This window comes from Hypomesus nipponensis, chromosome 23 (assembly GCF_054491055.1).
Source record: "Hypomesus nipponensis isolate SF chromosome 23, ASM5449105v1, whole genome shotgun sequence".
Taxonomy (NCBI): domain Eukaryota; kingdom Metazoa; phylum Chordata; class Actinopteri; order Osmeriformes; family Osmeridae; genus Hypomesus; species Hypomesus nipponensis.
In genome coordinates, this window is record NC_140383.1 from 2,117,162 (window position 1) to 2,129,696 (window position 12,535).

The following is a 12,535-nucleotide window of genomic DNA, read 5'->3' on the forward strand; positions in this document are numbered from 1 at the left end:
CTGTGAAGACTCCTCTGAGATTACTGACGGCTAAGAATAGAGAGCCAAGAAATGTGGGGCTCACTCAGGTGGAGATCAGAGGTGTTGAACCAGAGAAGCACAAACACACCCCACTGACTGCCAAACTGAACGATCAAACAGTACACACAATCTGAAATGTCATCTTTAGCACAACTTGCTAAACTTGATATGGCCAAAAGGCCTGACCTCTACTCAATTTGATGGGATAGAAAGTGCCAACAAAATAAGTGATCTGAAAGGGATACCCGAGGGATATTCTGCAGCAAAGTCACAAAAGTTCAAGGACAGGATCCATTATTTCTGAATATAATAATTCAAGAACTTCTGGTCAAATCACAACCTGAGAAACGTACAGATAATTCCTCTGTGATGAGTACATTGATCAGTTTTGACAGATGCACTGGAATCCTTCTGAAGCCTGCTTGACACAGTAATGACTAAGTCCCTGACAGGATCTGATAGTCGGTTGCCAGATCCTTGGAAACAAAGTAAGTAGTTGACCTCCCCGCGGGGGGCCTCCCCTGCTGCTCACATGGCCCGGGGCCCAGCCCAAACAAAGCTCTCTCATTACTAAACCCCAGGGAGAGGCAGACACCATGTAAACCATCTATGACAAGTTACAAGTGTTGTTGCTCTTTGAGAATAAGCAGTGATCACACGCTTTTTAATTCCTGCCTGACTTGGACTGTCAACGTTGGAAATGTGATGAAGTTGTGGGACAGCTTACTGGGGATGGGTGAGTGGAAGGTCTGGAGGGGTTACACCCCCAGGACAAGGTAGAGGAGCTGTGCAGAGCAGAGCAGGGTTAAGAACTTTAGACCAGTTAAGTCGCAGCGTAAATACCAGCGCCGGTCCTGAGGAAGAGAACACCAAGGCTCCCATTGGCTGAAAAGAAGCTCACATAACTTGTTGTTGACATTCTTCTCCTGCTGGGTTCAACAGGAGTGTGGTTCACCAGGGCAAACCTTAAATCCCCTACATTCTGGTGTCTAATGTCATCACGGTTAATGTGCATGGTCAATGACAGTAAGGGTCTCAATAGCAGGGTCTGGTTCCCCAGCCGTGGCCTCTACAGTACTGCAGTGGAGCAGCAGATTACAGCTGGCAGTTCACACCAGCCACCTCTGACCCCGCCCTGGCATCAGATGGAAGGCCTTCCTGTGTGAACACTCACCGTTCACACAGGACACGCCGGTGCCTCCCATGACCAACCCCAGAGCTGTCATGCGACTAGGGGCTCCCCGATCTAGACCCTCATCATGTGACAAGGTCACAGTGGATGTAGTCTTATTCAGACAGCGCTTGAGTCTCGCGCTCAGGTGCGGACAGTACTGCGTATACAGTAAGTCCCGTGTTTGTCTTTGTGGGACCATAGAAAGCTGTGCAGACTGGCTGGTTGAGATGGTGTGAGGGAGAAGATGCTGCTGTTTATGACCAGCTGACCCATACCTCTTTCTGCTGTCTCTCCAGTTCCTTCATCCGGATCTCTCTGGCTTCTGCTCGGGCTGCCCGCTTAGCTGCCAGCCTGGCCTCAGCCTGGAGAGAGGGAGAGAGAGAGAGAGAGAGAGAGAGAGAGAGAGAGAGAGAGAGAGAGGGAGAGGGAGAGGGAGAGGGAGAGGGAGAGGGAGAGGGAGAGGGAGAGGGAGAGGGAGAGGGAGAGGGAGAGGGAGAGGGAGAGGGAGAGGGAGAGGGAGAGGGAGGGAGAGAGAGAGAGAGAGAGAGAGAGAGAGAGAGAGAGAGAGAGAGAGAGAGAGAGAGAGAGAGAGAGAGAGAGAGAGAGAGAGAGAGAGAGAGAGAGAGAGAGAGAGAGAGAGAGAGAGAGAGAGGAGAGGAGAGGAGAGGAGAGGAGAGGAGAGGAGAGGAGAGGAGAGGAGAGGAGAGGAGAGGAGAGGAGAGGAGAGGAGAGTAGAGGAGAGGAGGAGGAGGAGAAGAGAGCGATTGTTAAGTACAGTATGAGGTCATCACATCAGTAAAAGTACAGATGGTCATGGAACCAGACTTCCTGCTTCTAGAACCCTGTTGCACTGCTGAGCACTTTACCAAAGCCTCCTCATCTAGACAAACTGAAGGATTTGTAAGCAGAAATACTCTAGTGTAGTACATGGGTTGTCATGTAAAAGGCTTGACTGAGTCAGTACTTCTTTGGTCTTGGATCTAAAATAATCATGGGTTATTGACTGAGGTACTGTAAATTCTGTAGTCATACACTCCCAGTGGTAAATCTGAAAAGAAGGCTGAACAAGTAGAATTCATCTTTTTACATATGAGAGTATTTCTGTGTTGGCCCAGTCGTGGGATAAGCTGTGCTTTCATGGGTATTTATGTGAGGCTGTCTCAGGCAGGAGCTGGGCCTTTTCCTTAAAAGGATCTCTCTCAGAGAGTGTGTGAGAATGTGTGTCTGTGTGAGTGAGTGCAAGCAAGAGTGTGTGAGAGCAGGAGTGTGTGTGTGTGTATGTGTGTGTAAGCACTTCCTTCCTGCCCCAGAGGCTGTCAGAATGTGGTTGGGGACTGACTGGCTCTGGGCGGGGGCACCAGGGCAGGAGAGACAGCGAACACTGCATGCCCCTCCTCACTGCATGCCCCTCCTCACTGCATGCCCCTCCTCACTGCATGCCCCTCCTCACTGCATGCCCCTCCTCACTGCATGCCCCTCCTCACTGCATGCCCCTCCTCACTGCATGCCCCTCCTCACTGCATGCCCCTCCTCACTGCATGCCCCTCCTCACTGCATGCCCCTCCTCACTGTGTTTCCTCAGTTTCCTCTGCGTTTCCTCACTGCATGCCCCTGGGCCACAGGAAGACAACAAACACACACAACCCACTCGGAGCTCCGACACCAGGGACTCATGTCCCCTGCTTCTTCCCATGCCTCCCAAACCCTCCTGGTCTTCAACTTCACATTCAAACTCCATGCAGCGTTTGAGAATGGGGATCTGGTCAGAGACAGAGGCATGTGTGTTTGTAACACAATCCAGACAGGTTTAAGAAGCCAACAACTTGACCTTTGAACTCCAGTCCCCGCTGCAGAAAAGAACTGGATTCCACAGTGTGCTTCCTTCTTTCTAGTACCCTGAGGGAGTCTGAGTGATCTGGTACAGGACACGTTTCCTGTCTAGGTCCTATTCAGCCTGAAACACTGATCCAAACTTCTGATAACTGTAATTGGCCTGTTTTCTGGCAGTGTTTCATCCTGTCTACAGTAGGTTCACCACAGTCAGACCCTGAACTCAACCACAGGCCTTTACCTTTGCCAGACCAGTAATATTCACAGACCTGTTCAGTTCGCATACAGGGGATTATTATTATAGGGGATTATGCTTATTGACAGGACAGAAAGACTGAACTGAAAGAGACTGAACTGAAAGAGAGAAGTTCTTTGGAACTTGTGATGCCTTTAAATCCATCGCAACAACTGAGAAGCTATTAGCACATAAACCACATGCTTTCATCAACGTGGTTACAAATAGGGGAGTTTGGGTATTATTAGTTTGCTAGTGGGCAGGTCGACGTGGCTGTTTGGTGTCACGTTTAGTGTACAGGGTCTCTGAGAGCTGTCTGTTGGATCTCAGGTGGTGACATCTGTGAATACCTTCATGACGCTGCTTGTAAGCCTTATTTTAGTAGCTGAGGGTACGGAATGCGATGTTTTGATGTTCCAGTGAACTTCTCTGACCCCGCCTACTGCAACACGAACTGGGCTCACTGTCACACAGTAGGAGTGTTTGTGTGGACCTGGATGTCAACACAGATGGTCGGAACAGGACCAGGATGTTGGGCTTCTGCATGTTCCAGAGAAGTCCCTGTCTCCCTGCCAACACAGACACTTCTAGGAAAGCCCTTTCTGATGAAAGGGCTTTGGACACAGGCGTCTGGTAAAGGAATGAAAGGTTCTGTAAACCACAGGTAGTGACTGGATGGAGTGAAGGGACATGATGAGGACCGGCTGTTGTGGTTCTACTGAACAATAAGTTTTTTTTACTTCAGTAAAATATGACTTAGATAAACATTCCTTAGTTATCCATTACTCAGTTTAACATTGCTTCCTTGTACCTAGTTCCTTTTACCTGTTAAATGTTCACGTTGAGTAATGGTGACACGCAAGCGCTTCAGAAATGAGCTCCACTTCTGTGTCAGAGCCAAATAATGAGAATGTGAACCGTCATGTGACGTGAACCGTCATGTGACATTCTGTTTCCTGGTCAGGCGGCCATGTTTGTGTCCCGTCAGCTCTCTGGGGGAGAGTGTAACTTACAAGAGTCAAGAGAGCAACGGATGACATTTCCTGCCACAACCTCAACACTGAAAACTCTTCAGTGCTAAATTAGACCTGGAAACACCCAGACCCTCCACCAGGGGGCGGGTTTTCTTCCAACAACATTCAGCAGTCACACATCCTCTACACAGCTCCCTTTACAACCACATAAAAAAAGAAAAACACTTAAACAGTCACACTGTTCATCATCATCATCATCATCTTGTGTGCATCACGTCAAAAGCTCAGATGATGAAACACAGTGAGCAGTAAAACAAAGAGAATGACTGATTTAGAAGGGAGCAGGAAACAGGCTTTAAAGAGACAGCAGCCAAGACATGGTTACAGCATGATCCAGAAGGGCCGACACCTGCCAGTGCTGCTCTGAGGGGGGACGTCCCCCAGGTGGACACCTGCCAGTGCTGCTCTGAGGGGGGACGTCTCCCAGGTGGACACCTGCCAGTGCTGCTCTGAGGGGGGACGTCCCCCAGGTGGACACCTGCCAGTGCTGCTCTGAGGGGGGACGTCTCCCAGGTGGACACCTGCCAGTGCTGCTCTGAGGGGGGATGTCCCCCAGGTGGACACCTGCCAGTGCTGCTCTGAGGGGGGATGTCCCCCAGGTGGACACCTGCCAGTGCTGCTCTGAGGGGGGACGTCCCCCAGGTGGACACCTGCCAGTGCTGCTCTGAGGGGGGACGTCCCCCAGGTGGACACCTGCCAGTGCTGCTCTGAGGGGGGACGTCCCCCAGGTGGACACCTGCCAGTGCTGCTGAGGGGGGATTGTCCCCCAGGTGGACACCTGCCAGTGCTGCTCTGAGGGGGGACGTCCCCCAGGTGGACACCTGCCAGTGCTGCTGAGGGGGGATTGTCCCCCAGGTGGACACCTGCCCGTGCTGCTCTGAGGGGGGACGTCCCCCAGGTGGACACCTGCCAGTGCTGCTCTGAGGGGGGATGTCCCCCAGGTGGACACCTGCCAGTGCTGCTCTGAGGGGGGACGTCCCCCAGGTGGACACCTGCCAGTGCTGCTCTGAGGGGGGGATTGTAAGTAGGTCTGTATTCCTACTTGCAAACATAAATACACATTATCTCAACGCACACATCATCATCTTGAATGACCCCAGTTGTGTAATAATCCTTCATGTGACAACTTGCCGCAGCAGTCTGGAAATGAGCGTACACACTGCAGAAACTACTTGCAGGGGAAATAGTGTCATTGTTTTCAGGTGATTCAAAACCATTGTCTCTGGTGAAAGAATTTGCCTTGCTGATGAACAGCTAGATAAGTCCTCCATCTCCCTTCCCGGTGGGGATAGAGATGTGCGGGTAACAATGCAGCTACAGCTACACCCCTCACCCCTGACACAGCTACCCCCCTCAGCTCTGACACAGCTACCCCCCTCAGCCCGGACACAGCTACCCCCCGCAGCTCTGACACAGCTACCCCCCTCAGCTCTGACACAGCTACCCCCCTCAGCCCTGACACAGCTACCCCCCTCAGCCCTGTGCACCCTGGACCTAGCCCCACGCAGCCCTGGGAAGGCTGTCTCAAGGAACCTGACAGTGGAACCAGCCCCACACAGCCCTGGGAGCACAGTCTGGAGGAACGTTGAGTGTGTTCATGAACCTGACTTGACATATTCAAATGCAACTGACAGTAACAGGAAAAACAAGACAAGATGAACACAGCGTGACTCTGCACGGCACGATGAGGAACACAGAGGCTTAGGGTGCCACCATGCCAGACATTTAGAGATACAGATGAGACGTCTCCTAGAGCATGCTGGGATGTCTCCTAGAGCATGCTGGGATGTCTCCTAGAGCATGCTGGGATGTCTCCTAGAGCATGCTGGGATGTCTCCTAGAGCATGCTGGGATGTCTACTAGAGCATGCTGGGATGTCTCCTAGAGCATGCTGGGATGTCTACTAGAGCATGCTGGGATGTCTCCTAGAGCATGCTGGGATGTCTCCTAGAGCATGCTGGGATGTCTCCTAGAGCATGCTGGGATGTCTACTAGAGCATGCTGGGATGTCTCCTAGAGCATGCTGGGATGTCTACTAGAGCATGCTGGGATGTCTACTAGACCATGCTGGGATGTCTCCTAGAGCATGCTGGGATGTCTCCTAGAGCATGCTGGGATGTCTCCTAGAGCATGCTGGGATGTCTCCTAGAGCATGCTGGGATGTCTCCTAGAGCATGCTGGGATGTCTCCTAGAGCATGCTGGGGAGGGGGGTGAGGGGGAGGGAGGCTGCAAAGGGACAGTGGAATGTTGCGTTACTGAAACATTATCTAACACTGCACTAACCCTAACATTATCTAACACTGCACTAACCCTAACATTATCTAACACTGCACTAACCCTAACATTATCTAACACTGCACTAACCCTAACATTATCTAACACTGCACTAACCCTAACATTATCTAACACTGCACTAACACTAACATTATCTAACACTGCACTAACACTAACATTATCTAACACTGCACTAACACTAACATTATCTAACACTGCACTAACACTAACATTATCTAACACTGCACTAACACTAACATTATCTAACACTGCACTAACACTAACATTATCTAACACTGCACTAACCCTAACATTATCTAACACTGCACTAACCCTATCATTATCTAACACTGCACTAACCCTAACATTATCTAACACTGCACTAACCCTAACATTATCTAACACTGCACTAACCCTAACATTATCTAACACTGCACTAACCCTAACATTATCTAACACTGCACTAACCCTAACATTATCTAACACTGCACTAACCCTAACATTATCTAACACTGCACTAACCCTAACATTATCTAACACTGCACTAACCCTAACATTATCTAACACTGCACTAACCCTAACATTATCTAACACTGCACTAACCCTAACATTATCTAACACTGCACTAACCCTAACATTATCTAACACTGCACTAACCCTAACATTATCTAACACTGCACTAACCCTAACATTATCTAACACTGCACTAACCCTAACATTATCTAACACTGCACTAACCCTAACATTATCTAACACTGCACTAACCCTAACATTATCTAACACTGCACTAACCCTAACATTATCTAACACTGCACTAACCCTAACATTATCTAACACTGCACTAACCCTAACATTATCTAACACTGCACTAACCCTAACATTATCTAACACTGCACTAACCCTAACATTATCTAACACTGCACTAACCCTAACATTATCTAACACTGCACTAACCCTAACATTATCTAACACTGCACTAACCCTAACATTATCTAACACTGCACTAACCCTAACATTATCTAACACTGCACTAACCCTAACATTATCATGTTCATCTACTTAACATCGGGGTGGGCATGAATCATCACACCAAGATCAACCAATCACACCTAAATAACAGTTCCTGTGTCACTGCATGTTGGTACTATAGCCAATGCTATGTAGTTACATGGCAGTTATTATACACTTAACATAAAGGCGCACCATCATTTGAAGAGTTTACAGTTGGTTCCAGATATGCAAGTAAACAAAGGGCTGTGTCTCTTATTGAATCTGCTCCTGGAGGAAGTGAGGGAGCTGACTCACACAGTCGTGCAACTTCATGCACACACCCATTCACTTCCTTTAAGACCAGAATACCCCAGGCAGCACACCCATTACTACCATATGTGGGTTTCCATTCAGCGAATGACAAGTACTGCACAATCTGATAAACCTCTCACCCCGGCCCCCCCCCCCGCCCGCAAACAAACCACACATCTGAACATGACAAAAGAAACCAACCTCAGTCTGACAAAAACAAGCAAATTCCTTAAAAATAAAAACTACCTTCTTGCAGTTGTCAAAGTACACCATGATGTCAGTGACAGAGAGCATCTGAAATCCTGGGTCGTCTGCATTCCCACACATCCTGTATCTCCTGGAACAATGATGTTAACTGGGCTGAGACAGGAGAGGTCTCCTCTGCCTGCTCCTATCCTCCACAGCTATTTATAATGACCCAGATGGACCCAAAGTTACATCAAAAAAACGTTCTAATTCAGCTGGATTTCAAATTGGGCGACTTTCCTCTGGAGATCCCGCAACATCTTTCATCGCAACGTCGTCGTCGAGTGTGATGTTTCCGAGCATTGTCACAAAGTTCTGTTGAACATCACAACCTTGAATACAGCACAACAACACTATCTGCCGCAGCTAGAGATTGGGATTTGCGGAGCCATCTACAGGGGGTTAAAGGTAGATCGATCCAACGAGCGAAACAAGAAAGAAAGGAGAAGATGAGGGGGTTGACAGCCAGGTCAAGGATTGTCAGGAATAAACATGAACCTCTACCCACATCACCTTCTCTGGATCGGGTCAACAAGGTGAGCGACTCATCAATACTTAGGCTTCACAGCCAAAAGAAGTTCAAACTAGGATGCATAGAGGGATGCATAGAGGGATGCATAGAGGGACCTTCCCAGGCCGGCTCGCCCAGGCCTCGTGAGCCCCCAGGGGCCCATGCAGCAACTGTCCCCTGGATAAAGACAAACTTGGCCTGGCCCCCATCACTCCAGTCCCTGGACTGCGTTGACAGTTCTCAGAACCACCAGACCGCCCCATCACAGGACAAACTGCCACCAGCTGGATGCCAGTCTGGCCTGGGTACTCTGTAGCCTGGCTCCCACGCCCTGGATGCCAACCGGACAAAATGAGAGGGTATTTTAATGCCCCAAAGCGTTGACAGACGTGACAAAGACAGGATAAGAGAAACAAACTCCTTTTGATGACTGAGTGGAGGCTAGAATAGTTCTTGAGGTCACACCGCATAAAGGATTCACACGTCAACATTTCTGGATCTCCATTATGAAGAGTACAATTATCACCTAATCTACACCGACCAATCAGTACCCATGGAAGCAGAGATGTAACACCACCATATTGTCACTGACATGATTATGCCCTTCCAATTCCTCTCACCCGTAATCAAAACCCTGATAAAACTGACCAAGTTCTCATGTCAAACAGGGTGTCGAAGCCAGTTAGCAACATAGCTAAAGACGTCAAGCCAAAAACCCAGCCAAGTGTCGGCTCCTCACATGCGCGGGAGATTGCCCTGAGTCAAGCTCTCTGCCGGGTAGCGCCACACCCAGACTCACGTAATGATGTGGTCGGATAATAAAGCCTGGCTGTAGAAACAGAACCAGTCTGTGTCAGAACCAACCAAGTGCAACTCTGAGGTTGAGCTAAACTTAGCGGACGTTGGTTGGGTCAAGAAATTCAGCATTAAATCGTACAAATGTAATGTAGAGAGAAGCTATCTGTCTGAAAAGGGAAAGCTGTTGGATAGGGAGTTTGATAAGCATAAACAAAACAGAACATCCACAACACAAGTCGGATGTGTATTGAGAAGTACACGACAGAACTGTGTGCTGGGTAGGATAATGGGCCAAACGTTCTTTGCAGTTCCCTTTCATACAGGAAATGGGAAGGAAGCAGTTTATTGACAGCTGTTGCATGGAGAGCGTACATCAGCCTCAACACTCACCACACACAAACAGCAGCTGCAGCTTTCTCACATCAAACAAACTTGGTCAGCAACTGAGTGTATGCACCAGAACAAGATAAATAACACTTAGGGCCTCCTATAAACATCCCTGGGAGGGAGAGAAATCAACAATTTAGATATATTTGTGGGTATTTCTCATGCTCGATTGGACAGTATTTAAGTGAAATGTGACAGGAAAGACAGAGAGAGAGAGACAGAGAGAGAGACAGAGAGAGAGACAGAGAGAGAGACAGAGAGAGAGACAGAGAGAGAGAGAGAGAGAGAGAGAGAGAGAGAGAGAGAGAGAGAGAGACACAAAGGGCCCAGGGTGAACGGTCAGGCCTCAGCCAACATGGTATGTGCACTTATTGGGTGAGTTACCAGGGCACACCCCAAACAAAAGATTTAAACGTGAAATTGTGGTTTGCAACTCTCGGTGAACCAGCGACTGGAATGAAAGTGGTGTTTGATGGGAGTTCTGCTGAACGCGGAGCAGTTTCTCTTTTGTAGCACAAGCATGCCAGGGCCCCGGCACCTGTTGTTATTGCTGCGACAGCACATTTACTCCCACACCAGAGAGCTGAATTTGGAGGTTGTAAAAAAACACATTACTGTAACACACGAGTATCATTTAACATAACCAACATGAAACTGGCATGTTCTCCTTGGCAAAAAAGCTGTTGTGGTTCCTTCTGAAGGAACCGTGGCAGATCCAAGCGTCATCTGTGCTAAAAATACTTTGGTGAAGGTTTTCCAGATGTTTCCAATCGGTTTCAAAGCGCCTTGGTTTCTGTTCTCCCTGCGGAGAAACAAGCAATTGGCTCATGCCTTTCATCTCAGAATAGGAGAAAGGTTCCTGCAGCTTTTAAGTTGGTAGCAGTTTGTGTAGCAGCTCCTGGTAGTCGACTACAGTAACACAACACGTTAAGCAAGCACCCACAGGAAGTTACTCATGTGTGGTCCACGGGGGAAAACAGAAGATTGGTTGCAGGAAGGAATTCCAGCGGGCAAAGTTAGCTGTTTGTTTTCCAGTTGCGAAGCGTGTTTTTCTTTACAGTACGACTAGAGCTTGAGAAGTGACCAAAAAGACAGCACTGTAAAAGGTGTGGAACGGGGTTGGGGACATAAAAAATATGTTTATAGCTCAAGGCTTCTGCATACTTGAGGTAAATGGTCATTGAGGGATGAATTCCTTTGGAATATATCAAGTTACATATCTTACATATCTGGGGTCTGGTGGTGAATGGTGACAAAGGGACTCCCTGTTACAGGACGGTGGGGTAAAGAGCATCACCCAGGATTACTTCCTGTTGGGGGCACTTTACTGCTGAACCATCCCCATCTCATTCTCCGCTCCTCATGTGTCTGTCCTGGACGGCTCTGATGATGCAGCTTGACACAAGTGAGCGCACGCTCATTTGGTCCAATCACGTCACGTCATTAAACGATGAGGGGCCGCATTCCTCTCGTCTGTGAACGGCCTTGACAAGCAGGAAATGTCATCAGGCTCCCTCGCTTCTGATTTCGCTTGTTTAATCATGTAAAAATGTGTATGAGGACCTATTTATTAACGAGATCTCATTACACTTTTTGTATTTGTGGGGGGGGGGGAATTCTTTTTAAATAAAATATAGTGCTTGGTATTTTTTTTTTTTCTGTACTGTGCTTTACTATATCAATCCACATCCATGTTTTAAAAACAGGCCACACACCAACCAGGTATTATTTCAACTTAACATGCCTTGGCTTGAAGAGAAAATATGATTAGGCAATATAGCCAAGTCAGCCAGCTCAAGTCACTACAGTGGCTGAAGCCTTAAGTGTCATTGTGAGTGTAAAGACATCTGTGCTCGAAACCTGCTTGGTCACCCCTACCCCTCCTAACCATTGGCTACCTCTGTACCCCCAGGAAAGATGTGTCCAATCAGCCGTTCTCCTGAGGGCCTGGATGGAGACCAGCAGACATGAATAAACAGGAAGTTATGGATGATAACAATCTCCATTGGCCCTGTGTTGGTGATGTCACAATGAGGAAGCAAGCACATCCACATCCTTTTAAGGAGACTTCCCTTGTTCGGGGTTCAGAGTTGGCCAAGCCAACCGTCTGCACTCATCTAGGGATAAACATGGAAAGCCTAGTTATTTACCCCACTGGTACCATAAATAGTGTCTATGTGAGTTAGTGAGAACTTGCCTGTGGTGCACTTGACAAATGTAGAAGACCAGAGTGTGTGCAAAGCTCGCGTTACGCATGCCACACGGTGACATACTGGAGTTGGCTGTGAAGGAACGTTGGACAGTGTTTCTCCTGTTCGCCTCCTGAATGACGGTCTGAGATTAAAAGGAAGGATGTCTTGGCCCCTAGTGTGTGCAGAGTCCCAGACTAATCCTGTCTAAACACTTGATTCTCCTGCTCGCTCCACCGCCCCTTCTGCCTGTCACCTAGCGCCAACCTGGCAACTTAATCCACAGATTACTGGTCTCGCTCAGACAAAACACACTGTCAACTGAATCGTCTAGAGCCACAGACACAGCCTTGGTCAGGAGATGCTCTTTGTAAACATTTCCGTCATTTCCGAGGAAGCACGTCTGATGAACACTGAGTGTTTTGTTTCTCTGATACTGAGCAGAGCTGGTTAATTCAGCTATGCTGAAACCACAGCATTAATAAGAGATGCCTGGCCACACTGAAAATACATTAGACAACTTGTACACCCAG

At 48.4% G+C, this 12,535-nt stretch overlaps 1 protein-coding gene across 11 annotated transcripts in view; it reads right to left on the reverse strand.

The window, feature by feature from the left end:
• The window catches only part of lrrfip1a (leucine rich repeat (in FLII) interacting protein 1a), a 36,960-nt gene that overhangs the window by 19,993 nt on the left and 4,432 nt on the right, over positions 1–12,535 (reverse strand). For all 11 annotated transcript variants that reach the window (XM_084689674.1, XM_084689669.1, XM_084689668.1 and 8 more), the window contains exon 2: positions 1,471–1,557. In XM_084689674.1, the coding sequence (XP_084545800.1) occupies positions 1,471–1,557 (87 nt within the window). The remainder of the gene's footprint in view (positions 1–1,470; positions 1,558–12,535) is intronic.